Source organism: Symphodus melops (genome assembly GCF_947650265.1).
Source record: "Symphodus melops genome assembly, chromosome: 3".
Lineage (NCBI taxonomy): Eukaryota > Metazoa > Chordata > Actinopteri > Labriformes > Labridae > Symphodus > Symphodus melops.
The window spans coordinates 13,103,298-13,127,357 of NC_136693.1; the positions used below are offsets into that span (position 1 = coordinate 13,103,298).

The 24,060-nt window shown below is 38.4% G+C and overlaps 2 protein-coding genes across 2 annotated transcripts; one reads left to right on the plus strand and one right to left on the minus strand.

Moving 5' to 3' along the window:
* Positions 1 to 369: 369 nt before the first annotated feature.
* Positions 370 to 18,381, minus strand: LOC306821043 (DNA-binding protein RFX7-like). The gene is given in 10 exon segments (XM_079339210.1): positions 370 to 6,219; positions 6,607 to 6,887; positions 7,178 to 7,391; positions 7,510 to 7,593; positions 8,832 to 8,949; positions 10,160 to 10,282; positions 10,513 to 10,598; positions 14,419 to 14,452; positions 17,751 to 17,920; positions 17,922 to 18,381. Coding segments are annotated over 10 exon segments (4,320 nt in total). The 5' UTR covers positions 17,967 to 18,381; the 3' UTR covers positions 370 to 3,054.
* An 814-nt stretch (positions 18,382 to 19,195) lies between these two features.
* On the plus strand, positions 19,196 to 23,981 carry tex9 (testis expressed 9). The gene is made up of 12 exons (XM_079339209.1): positions 19,196 to 19,304; positions 20,015 to 20,142; positions 20,494 to 20,557; positions 20,674 to 20,750; positions 20,902 to 20,947; positions 21,081 to 21,163; positions 21,299 to 21,456; positions 22,018 to 22,109; positions 22,418 to 22,591; positions 22,706 to 22,840; positions 23,620 to 23,754; positions 23,840 to 23,981. The coding sequence occupies exons 1-12, from the start codon at positions 19,251 to 19,253 to the stop codon at positions 23,915 to 23,917; spliced, it is 1,224 nt and encodes a 407-aa protein (XP_079195335.1). The 5' UTR covers positions 19,196 to 19,250; the 3' UTR covers positions 23,918 to 23,981.
* Positions 23,982 to 24,060: the final 79 nt, after the last annotated feature.

The window sequence follows — 24,060 nt, forward strand, 5'->3', positions numbered from 1 at the left end:
TTTCCCAGGTTGCTTTTCTATTGAACATACTGTAGACAATATAATTCTGTGATCGGTCTCTTCCCACACTGTGAAAGCCAGTTTCATTCAAAATTCCATGCTCATCTTCAGTGCTTCTCTCTCTCAGAAGGAGAGAAGCGCTGATTTGTTCCCCTCTTGTCAATATGACAAATCTGGCAGAAAGAGAAAACATATAGAACAATTGTACTATTAAAATCTTTAAAAACAGCTTTCACTTCTTTCTGTCACTGCCGGGAGACGCATGAGGAGAAACTAGCCGTCTACATTTCAGTGCTGAATGTGATCTTTAGTTATAGGAATGCATTAGCCCACTATACAAAACATATCAAATATGAAGGAAACACAGACTCCAGAAGTACTAAAAAAGTTTACTAGTTCAAAAAAAGTCTTTACAAAGCAGTATTAATAAAAAGCACTTCCTCTTATAAAGCGCTTGCTTATATGCCAAAGAAAGAAAGAAAGGAGAAATCCCTGCCCACTATCCAAAAACCACAGCAACATAATAGTGGAGGGCATTTCTACAGCTCTGAACCACTTTCAACAAGAGGAAGGGTATAGTCTTCATTGAACTCAAATATCAATGCAAAACCCATAAATGCAAAGTTTTTCACATACACTGTAAAGATGAACATAAAAACTGAGAAAAAACAGATTTAACCCTGAATACAAATAAGAAAGTTGAAAAGTCTCAATGGCTCAAAATCCTACATTTCGCTCAATGACATCATATATATGCTTATCTTGCAGTTATTAAATTGATTACTGTATAAAGCAACTCCTTGTATCAATACAAAGAGTTTAATTGTATTGTATTTGCATTATATCAGGACTTTAACTCTCACACTGTATAGTTATGGATTGTCTCATTCTTGCATTTTTTTTTCTAGGATTGTTTTCTCTCAAAGTCCTGAAAAGATTTGGATATTAAGGTGATTTTTTTTTCTTCTTCTCATTCTTCCCCACGTTGTTTAGGATAACGTATGTGACAAGTGGTTATAAACGATGACACTCCAAAACGACAAAACATTGTAACAGTGCAAGTTAGATTATTGTGAATTCACAAGATTATAGGGGTTTCAAGGTTAAATCTTCCATACAAACAACACTTTTAATAAATAGCAGTAAAATGAATACACGCAAGACATCTGTACAACAAAGACAGTTAGTGTGACCAACAACATAAACACACACAGGGGACACACTATTACAGAGAAGCATTTGTGATAAATGACAGTGTTGTTCTCCGTTTGATCAGTGTTAGGTTTACAAAAGTTAAAAAATAAAAAAAAAGTAAACAAGATCCTAAATATTGCTCTGAAGTTTTATTTTATATATTCATTATGGCTGTTATCAATGAGAAATCCATATGTCCATCACATATGCAATTTATCTTAGACACCCAAGATCTAAGTGCATGTTTGATTAGGTCATATTTAATCAATAATTCATTCTTTGGTATGGACATAAGGCTCAGAGTCAAACCCTCAGGAACTTCTGTTACTTCTTCACACACAGCAGTGTATACATGATAAAATATTTAAAACAAGCACAGTGCATTCATGTTCAGAAACATAAGAACTACAGATTGTCAGAGCAGTATTTTGAGTGCTACATTGGGAGCCTACATTTTGAAGTTCTTCTTATCGTCCTTCTTTACAAATAAAGTGTTTATTTTGGGATAAATCGTCTACTAGTGCATTCTGTTGTTTCCAGATAAACGCATAAGCCTGGACTCAAAAGTTTTATTTGCAACAATATAAATAATGTATTACTATTTGCATGATTGCAATTTTTTTTTTTAACCTTATCCTACAAAAGTGCTGGACTATCCCATTCAAAGGGATTGACTTAAATTCTTTGTTATAATTGATCCTTTTTCCATTCTGTAGTTAAATGTTCGAGTTCTCAACTTTAGTTTAGTGTTCCCTTTATATATATACGTAGACTACGCCATGAAATTTGATTGACAATGCCCCACAATGCTTTGTGTCCTCATTGTCACAGAAATATTATGTAAATACTTAGTGCATCATTTGGTTAAAGGCATTCATGCAAAAGTTTATCATTCTTTTTTTCCAATGTGTCCACATGAAAACACTTAACAAGCCTTTTTTCCCCACCCCCTGCTCTTACTCCTTAATGTATGGATTCCCCTTTAACAAAGACACAGAGTGCTACAAAATCAAAATGGTTCACTGAAGCCTCAATAACTTTATAGTAAGGGTTAGTTAAGATGGTTGCAATGCTGATGTATGTTGAAGATTTGGCTTAAATATATATGTTAAATTATTTAATCAGAATTATTTCAGCCATTAGTAACAACTGATTAGGGTAATATATTAAATGCATTTACATACTGTAAGTGAATATTTTAAAACACATTTTGTTATTAGATTTTTTTATGTGCAAGATAATGTACTAAAAACAAACTTTTTACACAAGTATTTGGTGCACGGAGCAAATTTCTTCTTTTCTCTTACGATTGATACTTCCATTCCATTCTTTCCATTTTTTTGGGGAATCTCGTATTCAAGTGTTTGATTCACAGCATCGTGTTAATAGATCACCGTACACATATTTGGTTTTGTTGTAATCTGTACTGTTTTAAATGGATTACAGCTGTAGTTACCAACATTTAGACACAATGATATATGAAGATATTGTCGTTAAAGGATAATCAATAATTGTGGTGTACATTTCCTCAGTGCTTTACACTTGGTGACCCATGTCTCTGTCATGATTCAATCAAAAAATCAAACATTGCATATAAAAAGCTGTTTTAGGAGTAAGATTTTTTTTTTTACACGTTTGAAATGCTCTCAATCAAACAAGGTGAAGTGGTGTTCTCTGATTACAGTGAAATGACCAGCATTTTAATCAGAGCTTTGCAGCATTATTGCAGTTCAGTCTGGCACTTAAACTGGACAAACCTCAATTAATCCAGAGTGACATTACAAAGTGTAAAAAAGTAAAAATAGATAAAAACAAACCACTGATTAACATATTATACATGACTAAAAAAAAGCCCTAATCTCAACCCATCAACCCAACAGTGGGATGGTCTTTGCTTTCCAGCCAGTCGAGTCCGCTCGAATGTGCCGCCTCGCTGGTTATTTGCTGAAAGAGCGCATCATTCACAAACTCCTCCTCCTCCCTGGCAGTATTTTGATATTGCCCTTGCTGCTGGTTTGGGTCAAACAAAAGGTTTGTGTCCAGAGTGTTCAGGTCATTGATGCTGTTGGAGAGCTCGGATGTCATTCTGATTTCACACGGGAAATCTGCTCCCCCTGACGTTAGCGCTGACACCTGCTCCATGAGCGGACATCCAGCAGTGAGCCCGTTGTCTGTCAGGAGGTCTTTGACTGAGCTGCTAAAATCACACTGCTGATGCTGCTGTGAGCTCAAAGGAACTTCAGAGATCATTTGGTCTCTACTATCACCTGACTGACTAATTTGTTCATTAATAGCATTTTCCATGTGGTAACTTGGCCTCTGTAACATACGAGTGCCCGTGGACTCAGAGGTCATCAGGCTGAGCTGATTGCCACCACACGAAAGGTTGTTGTCAGACTCGAGGAGCTGGGTGAGGTTCATACGTGCAGTGTAACTGGAAGGTAAATTATTGATGCCCAAACCCCGCACAGAGTCATCATGGGTCCCATCTAGCTTGCTCAGAAGGACACTGGTGATGTTTTTGCTGTTGCCTTGTTGGCCCTGTGCAGGCAGGACTTCAGTTTGCATCATGACATTGAGCGGCACAGAATGACTCCTCTGGGCCATGCTGCTCACCCCGAGATTTGTCTGCATGTTTGCAAAGATATTCAACACCTCAGGCGTCACGGGAGAGTTAAAGGGAGACGCGACTGAAGGAGGGATATGCGGAAGGTTTCCTGTGTTCCCGGAAAAATTCCTCTGATGCACTGCAGGGCTCACACTGCGGCAACGGAAAGCAGGCGAATTTGTGGCTTTGTTATCCAAAGGGGCGGGCACAGCAAACCCCTCCTGCTTAGCCATGCTAGTGACCTGCTGCTGCACAGGAGAGATGGGGGTCAAGCACCCAAAATGGTTGTCGTGGTGCCTAGCGTGAGGAACAGCGAAGGCGTGAGGTTTTTGAAACTGGCCGCCTATCAAGCCTTGATAACTGGGGAGGATTCCCATTCCGTTGTTTGATTTGTTTAAGCTCCCACTGCTGCTGTTGTAACTGTTACTCATCCACTCCAGTCTGGTCTTGTCTGGGTGGGTGGCCATGGGTCTCTGCATGGGCTTGATGGGGCTGCAGGAGAACGTGCTGTCGTCAGGAAAACCTGTGATGCTGGAGTTGATGGGTGTAAATGCAAATGGGTTCCTGCACTCCACTGGACTGGGGGGCACATTGCTGCTGCAGTTGGAGTGAGGAGTACCGACTGGGGTGTGACGGCTGCTTCCCAGCGCGCTGTCCACCGGGGTGGTGGAGGCGATGCGGGAGCAGGGGCTCTCTCCAGTGAGTCCTTGGACTCCTCCCATGATTTCTGATGTGGGTGTGGGGGTCGGAGTTTTGATGGGGTTGCTGTTGCAGCTTCTGCTGTTTGCAGCATGATAGAAGGTGGTCATGGACTTACTGGTGGGCATGATGTTATCTGACATCACAGTCTGTTGGCCAGGCATTGCAACACCATCGGCAAACTCCTGCATGTTGTTAAGCTTCATCTGCTCCTCCATCTGCACGAGCTCCTCCACAATGCTGTCCTGAGTCACGTCATCGTCAAAGGAAAAGTAGTTCATGTCAGTCTGCATCGGGAGCTGGCTCGCTGATGAGGTCTGATTGAAAAACTGTAATGTTTCAGCGGCATGATTGGACAGCATGTAGGTCTGTTGCTGTTGTTGCAGTTCCGAGTTTAAACCAACATCCCCGACACCTGGACCTCTTTGGAGGTTGTGGTCCTTCGGTTCGGCGTGTGCGTTAGACACTGTGTGCACTTGCTGTTGGTGTGTTATAGCGTGACTGACTGAGGTGCTAGTTTCCATAACAGTGGCAGTATTTTTACTCTGCATTGAGCTTGCTGTTTTGGCAGCAGAGAAGCATCCACTGGCTCTGAAAGTTGTAGTACACAGTGCGTGGTCCTGAGTGGAACAGCTCATTTTTGTCTCTACCTCCCTGGTCGCTGGTGCACTTTCAGGTCTCGTTGGAGCTCCTGGCCTGGAGACGTTGACAAATGTGTTTTTATTACTGTATCCAAAACCAGCGCCCTCTGCTGATTGTTGGGGCATAAAAATCCTCTTAATTGGAGAAAGGTCTGGACTTAGACCAGAACGTTTCCTGAGGCTTTTAGTGGCTAAAAAACCTTCCTTTGCTGATGTTACACTGCTGCTTTCCCCAAATGAAGGAGCTCTGCTGGTGTTCAGTGAAGAAACAGGGCTGGCATTCATGGTGGAAGAAGTTAAGTGCATATTACCTGCATTATTAGAGCTATTATTTCTGCTTACGCCTGCTGCCACAGGGTTAATGCCTGAAGATGTCCTTGTGTTGCATTCCATGCCGTGTGATATTTCCTCCAGGCCCAGAAAGCCTTTAGTGTGAGGTATGGGTACGCTGGCAGCCCTTTGCACGGCCCCTCCAGCTCTATTTGCCATTACTCTTTGAGTCAAAACTGGACTGTTTGGATTATGCATTTGGCTGTTTTTATGTATAGCTTCAACTTCCATTTCAACATCGATGGTTGGGGTGTTAGCAGCCGGCCCTGTTCTTGCCACTGGGGCGAGGATGGGGACTGCAGAGGTGCTCCTCATCATTTGATTGTTGCTTATGTCATCTGTTACTGCAGAAATGCTAATGCCTGCAGACGCTGGCCGGAGAGTGGTGTTTGTTAGAGAGGATGTGGTGCTGCTACTGCTGGTTGTGAGCGGTATGGCTGTCATCTTGACCAAACTGACTGGGCTGACGTGACAAGCGGTCATCACAGTCTTTATGGGGTTGTTGCCAATAATCATGGTGGAGGGCGAGCGCAGAGCGACAGCAGGTGAAGGCTTGGGCAGGATTTGTGCATAGCGCTGCCGTGCAGAGCGTTCTCCAGCGAGACTGGCTAAAACATTTTGAGGGGTTTTGGGGCTCTGTTTCACTGCTTGAACTGGCTGGGTCACCATTTGGAAGTTGATGGGCAGCACTTTGTTCTCAACTGTCGCCATTGTACTGGGAGACATCAGCTGGTGGCCTCTATGAACCTAGAGAGGGGGAAGCCAATCATACAGAGAAACAGCTCAATTATAGTTTATTTATCTGACAACATGATTGGTGTTTCCTTTAGTGCATTTCAAAGGATTTCAAAGCACATTCATGTCTGGCCAAGGTTTACAAATTATGCTCTAGTAAATGTTTTGTCTATTTGGTTTACCGTTACTATGTTTTGTTGAACATACATGGATGTTGGTTCTGTTCTGTAAGCTGACTACAACCCAGTAACCAACTATGCAGTGGCGCTTTTGAAATGGTCAGGAATGTCTTTTTTGTCAAAGTGTTAAAACCGGTTTTGTCCTGCAAATTGATTCAGCTGTATTACATTCTTGGCTGATTAATTACAGTCGAGAGTTAAAAGAGACCTGCTTTCTCACCGTGATAGGGCTGGGTACAGCAGTGACCATGATGCCTAGGGCTGGCTGAGGGGACGGAGGTGTCGGACTCGCACAAGGCAAACCATCGTCTGTCCTCCTTGCTGGTCCCTCGCCAGGTGAAGGGGACTGCAGCTTCTGTTCCTGTTGCTTCCTCTGGATCTTTCTCTGGAGCTGCTGCTTTGCATCGACAGAAGGTGAGGACAGCGTCGTCACATGAGGCTGGAAGGAGTGAGCCTCAGAAGTGGGGACAAACGCTGAAACTGCAGGAGGAGTATGACCCTCTAAAGAAAGGAAGAAGATTTAGCTCAGTATAGTTTTAATATTGTTGAAAAAAGTATGAACTACATTATTACAATATGAAAATACATTGATATATACGCTAAAGTTACATCTTAAATTGATTTGATAATTGGACATCATAAAACAAAGAAATAATAAGTCTTTATCTCATTGTGTTGAGACTGGTTTCTGCAGCAGCAACTGTTGGGATCACACATCAAATATGGAACAAATGAGCAGTAACAGCCATTTGCCACCAGAGGCCACTACAGACCTTTTTCCACACTCTTACCTGTTGCTGTGCCAGTTGTAATGGTAAGAGCTGCTAAAGACTTGTTGCTGATGTAATGGCTGTCAATGAGGAAGTGAGCTAGGTCCTCCACTGCATCAAACTGCCGTTTCAGAACCTTTTGGGCCCATTCACACACCAGATCGCACGCCGCAAATCGAACCTCCTCCTTTATGTTGTTCAGCTGCCCTGCTGACTCCAGGAGGTCACACTGGAGCTACACACAATGCAATAAAAGGTTACATATATATGACCAATAATTTACAGAGAGATTGTATTTTACAAAGCACAAGTTCTAATGAAGTTAGAAATAAGGAAGTTGTAAATGTACTTACTACGTCGCTTGATTTATGGTTATCAAGAGTGGGCAAAGATGGCATGTGAACAAAAGGCCTCTTTCTGAGCCCGCTATAGCAATATGTAAGCTTGTTAAGATCCACAAAAACATCCATGGTAATAACAACAGTACATAACAATTTCACACCAATTAGTATCACTGTCATAAAAAAATTACTTTAACATAAACTTTATCAAAGTTTATATACATTACTGAAACTGTTTACAAAAGGAGTAGCACAAAATACCAATATTGCCGTCATACAAAATAGACACTAGGAGTCTAAAAGTGGCAGCAGGCTCGGTGTAGTAATAAGTTCCAGTTTATATTTAAATGTTTATTCCAACTGATTGTGCAATCAAGTTTTATGGTCCAGGTTCTAATGCTGTACCACCAATTCATTCTTAATGTAGCACAACATTGTTTTCTTCTGTGTTTTAATATGAATGCAGGATTTCCTTATTCAACATAATAAAAATTGGGATAAGCAAAACCCACAATGAAAAACAGGACCACACAGGTTCTTAAGCTTAAGCTAAGATTTTGATCAAATGTTTTGCACTGTATTCCTCACAAGAGTGTCACCCTTGTTACACACCTCCAATCAAAAGTGTGACGATGCTGTGCACAGAAATGTGTCATTTGAACTCAAAATACATGCATTCATTGAAAGACTATCTATTGCTATTGTTCTAACTGTGACAGAGACTTAAATACGATTAGGAAACATCAAGGAATCTTGCTGTTTAAATTTGCATTACACCTTATATAACTTGTGCAATAAAAAAAATATTTTAATTATATTCATTTGTTTTAGTGAAGATTGTAAGGCAACCGAGTCTATAGACTGATGCTGTGTTTCTATTTGTGTTCAGATATAAAACTTTAATTTCAATGGTTTTAATGAACCACACATAGTTTAGATTTGATTTTAAATTATAGGTTATATTTGGAAATATTGTCTGAATGAATAATCAATCCAAGTTTCTTTGAAAATTCATCAGGAAAACAAAGTGTTTCCACATTATAAGACATGAATTCATATCTTGTGATCTCACCTGACACAATGACACTTTTGACCCTGAATGACTAAAGGTCATCAACATGTACATAGTTTTAGAAAAAACTGACACAATTATGTCATGGAGGTCAAAATGACAGAGTCCCCATGGGCCTCTGTATTATGCTTGTGCTTCTGAGGCAGAGGGGGACTTTATTTCATTTCTCATCTATATTTAGAGAGCTTATGAACTGCAACAGCAGATGGTCTGTGACCAGAGACAGAGGCCAGACAGTTAAAACCCATTCCAGTAAAGGATATTTAGATTTTCCTCTCATGCCAAGTCGACGCGCTTTCATATTGGGGAAGACATTTTTCATCATTTTTCCAAAGTCTGCAGCACTCAGCGGGTGGTAGTTCAAATTATCACAGAAGCTCCTGAAACGCATATAAGAATGAAGAATGAACAAAACAATCCAGTCAGTCCAAAATCAAATGGCAATCAATGCCTTGAATCCTAAAAAATTTATCATCACTCTGAGCAAAACGCATAAGAAAGTTCAGCCAAATAACACCTGGCCTTCAGCTCCCCTCGGCACTGTACTTTAGTGTCTTTCAGCTTATTGTTCCAGTGTTAAAGCACATAACTTTATAAGACATCTTTCTAATGTCTTAAAAGTGTTTTCAAGCAAAAAAGATTTGTTAAACACACTCGACTCTTCTCTAATTAGCAGTCACTATAACGATCTATAAGGGAGATAAGTGGCTTAAAAAAATAGTAGAGCACTGTTTTCATCAGTAGCTGGTGAAGACCAGAAGAGAGAATATCAAATAAATGAAGGTGTTAATCTGTAACTGCTGGATTGGTAAATTGGCATCTTTTTGCTAAAATGTTCACTTAATACCAACTAAAATGGGAAATTGTGTCAGTATATATTTAGAGCCTGTTGTTCTCCCCCAGAGCGGCCAAAACACCTCAGCAAAAGCAAGTTCAAATGTACAACACGTGAAGCTAAAGACAGTACAACTGCAAAACTGGAGTTTAACTGTGGCTCACAGTTTGACACATTTGTAAATGAGAACATGCAAACTACTCTAAGTGGCAACCATATCTGACATTCCCATCTTACACAAAGTGCTAAGTACTTTTATATTTAAAGTGTGGAATCTGATTGAAAGTGAAGTGATTACTGAATGTGTCACTAAAAAAACAACGTGTTGCACTTTGTGTCTCTTTAAAAGATGCTTCACCTGTCTATCTGAAAGGCGCCAATATTTCTGGAGGGCGCAGTATTTCTGATCTGTTAGAGTTAAAAAGACAGTTACATAACACTGTCAGAACATTTCAATGGCTGTCTCAGACTTTCCATTCTAATATTACCAACACATGTTGCTCTCTGTGATTCCCATGCCTGCAGCGTCTATTTATACAGACGCTTCAGCAACCGGAGGAAGAATCTCACACATTAGTAGCTTATCCGTTTAAAGGTTCAACTCCAATGTAAACTATACAAATACAACATCAACTCTAAAGTGAAGCCGTAGCAAAAAACGAGTTTGTGTTCAATAAAAAACTATTAATTTAACAATAAAGTCTCAGCTTGAAATTGGTTAGTCATGTAAACATTTTTAATCTGTTTGAACCTACTTGTATTCATCGTAGACTTCCTGTTTGGGAAGAGACGTCTCTGGGTATTCCTCTAAATGATCGCGGATCCAGTTGAACGCGTGCATCTGCTGTGTGCGGCTCGATGACAGGGCACTCTGGTCACTGAGAAAAGATGTGGATCATTTATTGATTGAATACAAGACAAACGTCCTGTGTGTGCGCGTGTGTTAGAAATAAAAACTATTTTTCTATAGTATTCAGGCCTAAACCTAGACATCAGCAAACAGAGTTGTTTTTAACTGCAAATGATTGACTATCTGAATGGTTTGCTATTTCTTTGTTGTATTTTTCATCATTCTGTATATACCTTGAGTGGGCAGGTGTATTCTTACCTTTTTTCAGTGCTGCTGCTGGGACCAGAAGGCAACTTAAGGTAGAGGTAGAGTTTTTCTATGTCAGAGAACTTCTCCACATCTTGCTGTAAAAATAAAATAGAGTTTTTAGTATATTACTTATTATTCTATTCATCAAGAAAAAGTAAGCTACTATCCAAAGTAGAGCAGTTTGAAAGATCCCAACCACAATGAGACCAGTTGAAGAGATCTTGTTGTGCACGCTAACCAGAGGATGTTTTTTTTAGATTTTATATTTGAACTTTGCATGCCTTTATTTTAGAGATAGGACAGTAAGTAATCAGGGAGAAAGAGAATGGGGAATGACACATGGGAAAGAGCCACAGATCAGGTTGTAATCGAACCCAGGATGCATACGCAACAACGCTGGGACACCAGCACCCCTAAATGTGGTTATTTTGAGTAAAAAGTTCCCCCAACTGCTAAAATAATTTCCAGTATCTTGTTGAAACATCAACATCTTCTCCAGTTTTAGTAGAACTAAAGCCCCCCCAGTACCATTAACAGATTGAAATTGGTTTGGTCTATTTGACAGATGATCAAAAAACTTCTAATGAGATTCTAATCATCTATAGTTTGTGTCTTGTCCTGATCATGTGCTCATGTTGAAGATTGTACACAGTGTACCAGCGAGACATCCGAATGGTGACAATGTAGTTATGAATATGTTAGTGAGGTTAGCATGTAGCTCAAAGGATCGCGATCATAAAGAGATATTTAAATAATTGTCACATGGGGAAGATCACATATGTAAAAATAAAAGACTGATTGGTTCAGTACATAGAATTCATCAGACCCCTGTAACCCACCCACTCCCTTCTGTGTGAGGCCACATTAGTGACCAGTCACATAACGAGGTTTTCATAATCGTGTGCAAATTTTTTTTGTTCTTCTCCACCAGTTCAGCTGCAATTCATGCTGGAAGTGAGGAGCATGGAAAACTTTAACTTGAGTTTAAGTTTAGGAGCGTATAGTTACAAAGTATAAATATTCTGCCTTGATACAGATTTAGAGTCGAGACACACAAACATGTGCATGCAAACAGTACGAACACAGAGAGGGAGCAGGGGAGCGTGTAAGGTGAACTACAATCCTCTGCTGTTAGCCCTTCTGCCGAGACAGCTCGCTGCCTGCTGCTGAGTGCACAGACATACATGTCTTCACTCGGAAATATTCCCTCTCTCAATTGGCTCCTAAGAATAAATGCCGTTCCGTGTGTCCTCTCTCTTTAAACACTTGGTTGTCAGGGAGCCACAGCTCATTATACAGTAACAGACCCTGGGCGCCATGAATAGGAAATATTTTTTAATAAAGAACTATTAATTTTTTACTTGTTTTTTTACTATGATCTGTATTTCAAATGACGTTCCAGATGTTTGTAATTTATCATTCCAAGGACATTGTTGGACTGTGTAGTGGCTCACTTCCTCGGACTGTGGCCGTCTGTATCCTCAGCTCTGCATACAGTGAACTTCCTTTACCCTCACACAGTGACATTTCCCAAATCTATGTAAACTGTATGTAGTGTACATTTTAGTTGCTCATTATTATTTTGATTCAACAGAAAGTTGCCAATTAAGAAAGTAGTTTACAGCGTAAGAGAATCTGTTATCATCTATTTCACTATAACGGCTGTAGATGAAATGATAACTGTGGCTCCTGAAGAACCAAAGACAGCATCCTCTAATGTGGTATTGAGTCGCAGCCTGACGCTGTGTACATTGGGGGTTGGATACCACTTTCAAATCATTGAATATAAAGTTTGAACATAGCTTATTTTAGCATTCTATCTAGAAACAGTTTGGAATAGCTAATTGGGCTGAGTGCATCAGAATAACAAATCAACCTATCAGCTCTTCTATTACTGAATAATCAAAGGGATGATTCCTCCATTTGCATTAAGCGTTGTATTATTAGAAAACTTGTAGTATTTTGAATGGTCGTGCATCCTGCCCTTATTTTCCCCTGAGACTGGAAAACTCTGTATATCTTGTCTGAAAAGCAGCCTCCAATGACGCAAGTTTCATGGAGTCATTTTGTGTCATCGGAGGCTGCTTTAGTTGCTTCATGTTTTCGACCCACTGAAGCTACAAACCTACTCCCAGCTCAGTGGGCGGGGCCTCACAGCCAGAATCTTAAAGCAACGTTCATCGTCTTGCTGTGCTAACAGGCTCTGTGAAGAAAGCTTAGAAGAACCGAGAATAGCAAAAAAGTATGTTTCAAGGTCAAAATGGTATGGACGAAGGGGATTTTAATGTCGAATCGATGTTCATATCTCTCTCTACAAGCTGCAATAAAGCATTAAGGCTCAGGAACGGGAGGCGGCTGCTGCCGTCTGTGCTTGTTTGCCTATGGACACAGACAGAGAGTCAGTTTGCTTCGAGGAATTTCTAAGATGCCAATTTCTTCTGTAATCTTGGAATCAGTAGAGATAAAGGCTGTATGTGTTAAAGACATAGACTATGAATAGAGCACAGTAGCTTCAGTGGGAGGGGTCCGTGGTGCTGTGCATTCTGGGAGTTGTCGTCTCTCAACCACATGAGCCAAAAACACACTTTCTGTCTTTTCTCAGTCAAGATGGCCCCAACTTCAAAATGTATTTCACATTTCTACAACATATATGACCCAAGTTCACTACAGATTCATGTTTCAACAAGAGAAGAATCCATTTCAGGTATTATGACAAACTTTTTTTTTAACCAGTAAAAGATAAGTAAAAAGTAGTTTTGTATCAATCATATTTGACTGTTTGGTTAAGAGCAAACCAGTGGGCACACCATTTTCACTCTAAATACATTATATTAATAACATATCACTTCACAAGTGTACAATCAAAGCAAAGGTTTTCATAGAGAAGGTTTACTTGGTTCAAACTGTTTCACATATTTTATAATAAATAAGAGATTAGACTCCTACATTTATTTTTCTGTGTACACAAGAAACACTATTAAAATGTAAGAGATAGCCATATAACTTAGTTATATGGCTATATAATAATGGCATAACACTTAGTGAAGATACACTAATTGCTATAACAATTGATTAATCGATTCTAAATAGCTTGATTTGCAGTTAATCAATAAAATTGCTAAAAAATGCAGAATCATTTTGAGTTTAGCTTACATTTTAAAAGCCATCATATTAATCATTAATAAGCATGTTAAAATATCTTATAAGCAACATTTTCCCTTTGTAGGACTGTAATAAATATGTTAAGGTCTCATGTACATTTAAAGGGGCCCTACTACAGATACTCTGAAGAGCTAACTCATGTTGAATGACACACTGATTTAAACTCCATTGAGAGAGGAGGAAACTATATGAGGCCATATGGATTTCACTATAAATCAGTATCTGTGTCCGTGGATTAATGGGCCCATCACACAGACTTTATACTGAGCTGACATCCTGGGAATAATATTTCTTCTAGCGTCTGTGCGAGTTGAACAAATCTGAAACTTTCTTGATTCAGAGAGTACTGGAATAGCGTCGGGTAGAGTGTGATATGCTCCTAAATGTGATGGATTCTTTGTTGGCCCATAATACAGTCATACAGTACAATTAAATCAGTAATGTTTCAGCTATCCCTCTTACAGATAAATAAATGTCATCATACACCTAACATGGATAAGGTCAGAACAACCAAACAGTAGACGTTAGCATGTCAGCAAAGATGTCACGTCTCTATTAGAAGTTACTTAAGATCTTCTACGGGCCAAAGGTCCATAATAAAACAACTGTGTTTCAGCTCTTTATTCTCAAACCAAAAATAAAGAAAAATTGTATGCATTTTTTTTGCCAAAAAAAAAAAAAAATCTTTGTAAAATTAAGTTAAAATTGCAATTTGCAACAACAACAACAAAAACAAGATTAAAGTATACTTACCAGAATGTTTTCCACTTTTGATTGAACAGATTTGCTGCAAAATAAAGACGGTATAAATTAGTATGGAGCATGTGTAACATGAGTGCTTATGACTAAAGTCTATTTATTTATAAAGCACAGGAATGTTTGGTATGTGTCGACCCTCCCCTTAGCATCTCTCAGGTCATATATCCCACGCCAGGAACATATGTTGTCATATGTAAAAGAAGGGAGAGAGAGCGAGACACTCTGGTATTATTGTCTCTGACAGACAGCATTTATCACACAGGGCAGAGGGTTTCATGGGCTGGCATAGAGTAAATATACTTTACATCAGTTTTTTACCATTTCAATTCAACCTTGACAGCAGAATTTGATAGTTGTATTTCACCCATTACTCCTATGTGTCTTTCTCACTGTAATATTTAAACATATTTTGAGAAATGAGAAACTATAATCACTTCAAGTTCCCGGATGTTCCCACTATATTTTCTGTAATCTATACACTACATGCCAACTGTCTATTCTTCATTAGTGGGCCATTAAGATTTCTCTCAAGAATACAGTACAAATTTAAAGTTCAGAAAAATGAGGTTATCCTGTATGAAATATGCAAGATTAAATATTCAGGCAAAACAAGTTTAAGAGGGCATTCATCCTAAAGCTCCAGACTGATTCAAACTCAACCCAAAACAACCACAAAGAGTCACACCAGAAACATGTTTAACCTCTCCAGGTCTCGTTCTTAATCTGCAGTCCTGCCAGGATGTTGTTGACAGTGAGGCCAAAGGCAGGTTGAATTCAGACAGAGGTCAGAATCAGTGGATGCCCTAAGCCATGACAAGAACAGTTCACTTTAATTTACTGTAACCAGGGGGCTGGAGCTTTCCCAGTGCGGGAAAGGCCGTCATTAAGCTGTTTGTGAGCAGGCTGGGCAGCCAGGTCAACTCAACGACACATGACACTTTCTGTAAAGAAGAAAATGTAAAAAAATAAATACTAGAGATGCCTCACCTTGTGATACAGTCCTGCTGAAATTAAGCCTTTAATTATGTGGCTTCAATATAACATATCGCTAGGTGGTGGGTGATAATGTAAATGAACTTCCTGATCCCAAGACTGTCTCATACGGCAAAGAACGTCTGAGGAGCAGGTCTTTAAGGTGAACGTCAACATTTATGCCCTAATCCTCTTAAGGGTTAAATATATTGAGAGCAGGATGAATCAGGGACATGGAGTGTTTGCCCATGGAGGGTGGAGACAGGTGTCTGCCCATATTTTAGAAGACAGGCAGAATTGTTGCTACTGATGTTTTAGTATTAATATTCAAGTGAAACAGAGAAATCTGCCACAGACAGCTGTTTAAATGTGACTCTTCATACTGATTTTGAAAAGAGAGTGGTATCCTATTTTTTGAAAGTAAAAAACAGTGTTCCATTTTTTGTATCCCCACAAATATGAGGATCACGCCTGCCTATACAATTGGTACAAATCATCAAAAGACAAATACATTAAGGACAAACTGTATTATGGTGGGTCAGTCTTCTGATGTTTTATGGTTGTTTAACAAACAGGTTTAAGTGGTAGTGCTCGGTTTCATGTAGACACAAAAGGGCATTTCAGTAAGAACACAACATGAAACAATCCCAACCGCTGACCATATAAAGAATCATGGTATAAAAGGCGTGGAATTGTTTTCTTATACTGTCCATTTTAACTCTTAAACACTTAGTTATTGAATTTCTTCATTACATTTGTTTAAATACTTTTTGTTTGTGGGTTAGTGCCAGTCGTCCTTATTCATGGCAACTAATTGTATCTTTACATTCATTCAAACTCAAGAATTGTTGATGTAAACAAAATACATTCAGGCTATCTCTGTAGGTGCCAATATAGAACACTCAGTCATAAGAAATGTTCATTTCAGGGAAAGCAAAGGTCCCTGAGTTCAGTAAGCTCTTTTAAATATACTGCTGTAAATGTACTGTGGATAATTAGAATAATTTAACAGGCTTGAATGAACTGAACAGCCAATTTATAAATGTGCTACAGCTACTACGAAATGTATACTTGTTGTATACTTGTTGTTTTACATGTCTGAAGTATTCTGATTGCAATCAGGAAGAATTTAACATTGGTTTCGAACTGTGAGGATGCTGATGACCAGTCAGTAAAAAAAGAAATGAAATGGTAGCATGTGATGTAAATGATAGACAGGCTGTACTTATGGAGCACTTTTTTTGCCTTCAGGTGACTCAAAGCACTTTTACACAACATGTCACATTTACACCACATTCTGATGGCAAAGTGCCCATCACTATTAACTAATCAAATTCAAACAAAGTCACACACCATGCCATCAGAAGCAACTTGGGTTTTCAGTGTCTTGTCTTAAAATGTCTCGTCACAATCTTAGAATTATTATCTATAGAATTACTGGAGACTTTAAGTGTCATACATGCTTTATGGTTTCAGAAGCCTAATAAAACATGTCTAACATGATACTAGGCCTACTACTATAATATTATAGTTCACTTTTAAAAAAGCTGCTATGATTCAAAAGTCCTTTCCTGCATCTTAACACAGTACAGTACAAACAGGGTGCTACAGTCTATTAATAAATTTATACTTGTTGAAAATATATATTTTTTTACATGAACATAAATCCTCCCTATCCCACGACTGAACTACAAACCCAATAATGACATCATTAAATGATGTGTTTACAGGACTCCCAGCTGGGACACCACACTTCAATAGAAATTTAAAGCTACATACAGAGATGAAGTGTGACTGGAAAAACTTACACCTATAGACAGTAACTGAGGTACTTTAGTTTAGCACTTCCATGTATTGCTATTTTTACTTATTTCATTGGAAATTACTTTAATAGCCTACTTGTGTTTACTTTCCTCACTGTCATTCAATTTCAGTGTGAAATGTTGCGTTATTAATTTTACTTCACGGTTCATATTTTCACAGTTTCTCTTACTTTGCTCTGATTCATACACTGTAAGTAAAACCAGCTTCACTCGGCTATGAAGTGTCTCACAATAGCTTGAATGAGAAACAAAATAGGTAGAAGATGGTATTTTAACTTACTAAAATCCTGCTCAAACACGGTTATTTTCTTTGCTCTTATACTTCAATATCATTCACCTTTGCTGAAGGAACGTTTTGCATGCAGGTCTACAGTCCTACTTGTAATTAAGTAATCCTGTGGTCATGGTGTTGTGACTGAACACCTCTTATTTGAAACTAAAGGGGTCAGAAAATCAATGTTGTTGTTTTTTTTTTTAATTTCCCTCACAGATTTAAAGCCTGCACATTGCAGCATGTCAACACCTCCTCACCAGATGGAGTTCTTGATCCGAAGCTGCAGGGCACTGGCCTCGGCGCCCTGCAGCCCGGGGAGAAGGCCAGGCAGGCTCCTCGTCACCCCGCTGTCCGGCTGCTGCTGGGGGTCTTCCTCTGCCATCACAGTGAGCCTCGGGACCGGAATAGACTGGGCTAAACTGGACGGGAGGCGTGGAGGACGGGTGTACTCTCCTTGCAGTGTTAAGCGACATGGACCAGAGGACGTTGTGATGCTAACGGGACATGAGCGCGCCCTGTTGTTGTTGTCGCCGCCCAGTCCTCCTCCGACATCGCTCGCTTCGAGTCCGGACACTTGGTGAATTAAAGAGGCTGTGCAGAAAAACTACGTGTCTCCCCAAGACGCAGGTGATGCATGCATATAAATACGAATGTAGCTAATACACATACGGCTAAAAACAACTAGCTCGTCCCGACAGTGCGCTCAGCCCTTCGCGTTATGGGATTTCTGTGCATGTGCATGGTGAGTAGTGGCTGTTGGGCAAACGCATGCGCATTTAGAACCCAAGCATTAAAAACAACATGTTAGTAGAAGCCTAGAAGACTAAGCTGAACCTAAACGATCATGTGCTGCTGCTGACCCGTCATTAAAACTAAAATAAATGTTTTCTTAGCAGAGGGTAAAGTTTAGATATGTTTTCATTATTAGTTGTAATGTAATTTTATTATTATTATTATTATTATTATTAACATTATTGTTATTATAAATCTCTTAGCTGTTATGCTATGTATTTGATATAAAATAGGTTACCTTTTGCCTAGATTTCCTACAGGGCAATATGTTGATGATTTTTCTGCATTACACATTTATTTATGCAACACTTTTTGGCAGGTTGCACACAAATATAATAAAAATAACTGCACACTGTCATGCTATAATAAGAACGAGGGATAAGCCAATGCTATTCTTAACATATGTCACAGACAAATGAAAACATACAGTACACTGTAGTTGCAAAATTGAAAATTCAAAAAACATACCAAGCCAATGGGGTTTGAAGAGCTGGGTGCATCTCAGCAGCAAAGCAAAAAATAACTGTTTTATTGCTACCTTTTATTCATCCAACTATATTACATTTCAGATGTAAATGTACTTCTTAACTCCACATATGTGATTTGATACACGTTTATTTTAGCTTAGTTTACACTGGTTTGTCATTTATCAGATTTATGTTTTACATAAAAACATTATTTATCATAAAATACAATATCTAATTGATTATCAAACAAAGTGCGTTATTTTGGCCATAGTATCTCCCAGTAAACGATGTAAAAAAATTATATATATATATATATATATATATATATATATATATACACTGGGAGATACTATGGCCAAAATGTGTAAAGGTAAAAGTATAATATTGACTTTTGGTTGTAAGTTCGCCTTTTCATGTCCTAACTAGGCTACCGTACCAAGTTCGCGTTGTGGTTTCAGTTGCTATGCAACCAGAGAGACTTTGTTTCCCTGTTTAAGGATGGCTGGGAGAAGTTGTGATAAAAAGGTTCCCAAGTCTCGGCTGGTCTCTCAGGTTTTAAATTTCTTTTTTCACACGTATTTATCAAACGCTTATTTTTTTTAAAAAGGGTTTATGTTCTCGCAAACGTATATATCTGAATCTGTTCGAGCTGGTGAAGTAGCTCTTTACTAACATGCGCACAAGCTAACAATAATTAGCCTTTTAGCGTCGGGATACTGAGGACACCTGTGAGGCGATTTGTACATTTATATCATCATTTTTAAGGGTTACAAATTGATTCAGTAGTTAACAAATAAAAAATAAACCAGGATAATCTCTTTAAATTGTCATTATTGTACACAAACATCTCGTAATGTTACAAAGTGCTTTAAATTCTTTTCACGACCTCAGTTTCAATTCTCAGAGAAAGAAATAGCATTTTCTGTAAAAGGAACTGTTTTTTTTTGTTTTTTTTAGTTTTGGTTACATTTGTAAAAACAAATTTACCTCCGGTATAATTGGACCTCTTCAAATTAAATAGAGAATACACAAAGTAAACAAAACTTTCTTGAAACTTCCTGGATTACAGAAGGGCTAAAATATTTCCATACTATGGGTTTTTTTTATCAGCCAATGTATAAAGCCATTTCTGAAATAAGCGATTATTGGCATGCCAATTTCAGTCAGTAGGGCTGAGAGAAAAAAAGAAAAGAATATTACATACATCTGATTTAATATGAATTGCATGTGTGTTAAGGGCTTTGCTCTTTGTTTCTCTGCAGAAACGTTCACCTTCAAGTGGCAAGGCTGAGATGTCAAAGAGAGCTGAAGGTAGACCCCAGGTTAAATCTGCCTCAGGTTCAACAAGACAGCACACAGATGACCTCTTTGCTAAGGAAGAACAATACAAGTAAGACTGTATGTTACAAAAGATTTAGGCGTTTCTTCAATTTAAGGTAAAAACGTAACTAATAACAGTAAAAGACAAATATTATGTTTTAAGTTTTCAGTAGTACTTTCTGCACAAATATAGATATACATTAAATATATTTATATGCATTTTTACTGGATGTACATTTTTGGAAACATTAAAACTTTTTCTTTAACACTGGTTTAGCTTTAATTACCATTCTATGAATAATTTGTTAATAATGAATTAACAATTACTATAAACGTGGAAGTCCTGATGCACAAAAGCTCTGTTAATGTAATTAAAAAAATTTACCATGCAATGTCCTCTCTCCCCTGTTTCTTCTTTCAGACTCCTTAATGCCGAGCTTGAAGCCAAAACAGCAGATCTTGTCAAACAGGCAGAACAACTTATAGTGAGTTATCAAAATGTTTCTTAGAAATGAACAAAACAAAAAGCCATCATTTGTTGTATTATCTATTTTTATTTAAATATTCTATTGACTGTGTCTTTGTATGTTCTTGATTTCAGAGGGAACAGAGTGAAGTTCTGTCAAGGCCTCTTTCCACCCTTCATTTAACTGACATTGAGGATGAAGATGACTCAGGGTAATAAATGATTGTAGACCTTTCTTTGTGTACAGAACGTTCACATATTCATTGTTTCACTGTAAAGCCATAGAAAGAGGTCACCTAATGAACAACATCTTAAATTAACTTATTGATTCATGGATGGATACACTCTTCTTTTTATCTGCAGGATCATTAAGCTTCGCCAGTGCCCTGCACAGGAGCCTGGAGTGAAGGTATTGGTTCAGCGTATAAAGTCATGCTACATGTGTAACACCAGCAAATACTTTTGACAATGCACTAGCATACTTTGTCAATGCTTCAGGAAAAAATGATGCTACTTGTAAAAAAAACAACCTTTTTACTCAGGTATTAAACGACAAAAGGGCCACTTCAACATACAAAACAATGTGTACGAGAAAACAAGGAAAAGAGACTCAATGGAAACCAGCGTAAGTTGGATTTTAGATGGTTTTTATAAGAAAAGTATGGATCTATAAGGTCATCGATTTGGTTGAATGTATTCTGCATCAAACTCTATTTACAAGGCTACTATAAGATTGACACACATTGCTTGCTCTTTTCAGGACCCCAAAAACATCTCAGGTGGAGGATCTGGCAGCTACAGAAGACTCAGATGATTGTTTTCTAGCAAAGACAATTCAAAGCATGGAGGAGAAGATGAACGACCACACTGTCGCCTCAGAAAATGTTGTGGATGACGCTGGAGAAAATATAGTATCAGGTCATTTTAAAGGGATACTTCACCAATTTACATGAAGCTGTGTATCATTAGAAACATGGTAGTAGTGCTGAATGGTCGTGAATCCAACCCTCATTTTGCCCTGAGACGAGAAAAATGTGTTTTTGATGCAATATGACGCTTTTTGCATCACATGAAGAAAACAACATTTTCTCGTCTCAGGGCAAAATGAGAGTTGCATTCATGACCATTCAACACTAATACCATGTTTCTAATGATACAAAGCTTCATGCAAATGGGTGAAGTATCCCTTTAACAACAATGATGATGATACATGTTATTTATAACACACATTTGGTGGAAGGTTTTTTGTCGAGTACCAAAAAGAATTTCGATTTACTGCAATAATAGTTGGTTTGCATTGTTGGTTCTCAAATTTACCAGAACATGAAGCTTTTCTATGATGGTGACATCTTAGCTCCCAATCTTAATGGAAGCTTTAACTCTAAATAACTAATTATGTAAACCACATGATGAACTTGATATATTTTTTATTGTATTTGAGAAGAAGTCAAGAACAGTTCCCTGCTCTGTTTTGTGAAGGTGTTTCAGATGCTCAAATACGAGTCCTGAAGGCAAAACTGCGGATCATGCAAGAGGAAGTGGATCAACTCAGTTGTGAATATTACAAGAAGGTAAAATAATGTGCAGCTACACAATGATTGAACTGTAACTGTTGTTGCCCCTAAGCATCAGCAGGGGGGGCAGAGCTTCTGTTTAACAGCCACGCACCATGACTGAGAAAAGGCTGATGCACATTTGACACTCACCTGTCAGAAAAAGTAACAATGTGTTGAAATAATCATCATTTTCCCAGAAGTCTGTCTTTCCAAAGGCTACAAATTCATCATTTTGTAAAACACTGGACCGTGCATCAACGCATTTTAAATATTGTCTTTAAAAGGGATATTGTTTGTAGATCAAATGATGTCTGTCAATGCAGGATGATGAGAATGCGAAACTCAGCGTCAAAGTGAAAGAGCTGGAGGAGGATCGAGCCCGACTGCAGAAAACAACAAGTATTCAGCAGACACAGCTGGAGAAACAGCGAGCTTTGGCAGAGGAGTCTGCAAAAAAAAGTGACGGTCTTCAAGTGCAAGTGTCGGCTTTACACAAGGTCTGTGAGCATTTCATACAAGTCCAGCTACTCAAATGGTACAATTACCATACCATCCTTCATCACTCCTGAATTTAAAAAGGTCATTTCTCCCTGGCTGATGTTTTTGTTCAGGAAATAGAAAATCTGAATCGATCCCAGAAACAAGCAGCAGCTGTTCATGGCACTGTGGAGATTCGTCTCAACAGAGCTCTGGAGGAGGTGGAGAAGTTCAAGACTCAACTGAACAAGATGAAGCAGGCGGACAAGGTAGGAAAACATCAGCGTCATCGATACATGCTACTAGTTTGAGAACTGATATGATTCAAAATAGGTCTTTTCAAATCACATTACAGATTTTGATTCATTAAAAAAAAAATGCCGACAACATAAAACATCACTTTGCTTTCTAAAGTGGAGTTTATTTAGAGACAATCACATCCATCTTTGCATATTTAGTTTTGCAAGATCAATGACATGCCAGAAACAATGGTTAACATTCTTCTACAAACATGTAAAGCAGGAAGATAAAGCAGATAAACATTTGTCAAACCGCAAACTATGGTTTTTGTTGTGATTTCCTTCCTCCTTTAAATGTACACATTAAATCAGAAGATACCAAAGAACATCACGTCTTTATGACTTGGTTGACATGGGTTAAGTTCTGGTTATACAATCAAAATGTCTACTGGTTCAGAGGTTTAAAAAAAACACAAAAATACAAAGAATGTGATTTTAAATGTTATTAAGTACCAACTGGGTTTTACACCTTTAAAGAGCATGACAACTTAATGAGAAGTTGCAGGGTTCATTCAGTAAATCTATAAATAAATAAACTCATGTGAGTAACATTGTCATGTTGCTGAAGTTTTGAATGGAAAAGTGAGTGTCAATAACATCTTTAACAACAGAGAGCTCCATAAGTGAAGCAGAATTCACACAGGTTTTAACACACTGAATGATTCTAAGTGTTTTTCAAACAAGCTTGTAAGCATCAGTTGTGATTAGTGTTTGACTTAGTCTTTCATTTTTATTTTCTTTTACCAAAGGACAAGACAAGCATGGAACTTCAGAGTAAAGAAAATCTGCTTGCTGAAAACAAAATGCTTAAAAAGCAGAAAGCAGAGCTGATTGTGGGCTTCAAGAAACAGCTGAAGCTGATTGACATCCTCAAAAGACAAAAGGTGAGTGTCTCTACCATACCCTGTTTGTGCAAAGCCTTTTTAACCAAGTCTCATCCGACCACCTTTTCTCTCGTTTTTTGTGTAGATGCATTTTGAAGCTTCAAAGCTGCTGTCGTTCACAGAAGACGAGTTCATGAAAGCTCTTGACTGGGGAAAGTCATAAACACTGAGAGGCTTTCTTGTGTTTTTGGAGAAATATAAGTCTGGTGAGGTGCCAAGATAAATCAGCCGAGAGTTTTGGTCCTCATTGTTATCATATTTGGGCAGAAGACAATCTCAGATCTTTTCTGTAATCATTTGATCGAA

Bases quoted from the DNA above. Each gene is read 5' to 3' on its own strand.
- tex9 (XM_079339209.1), top strand. From the start codon at position 19,251: ATGGCTGGGAGAAGTTGTGATAAAAAGGTTCCCAAGTCTCGGCTGGTC. The intron at 20,751-20,901 runs GTAATAAATGAT...TTTTATCTGCAG, and splicing joins GAGGATGAAGATGACTCAGG to GATCATTAAGCTTCGCCAGT. The intron at 21,457-22,017 runs GTCATTTTAAAG...TGTTTTGTGAAG, and splicing joins TGGAGAAAATATAGTATCAG to GTGTTTCAGATGCTCAAATA.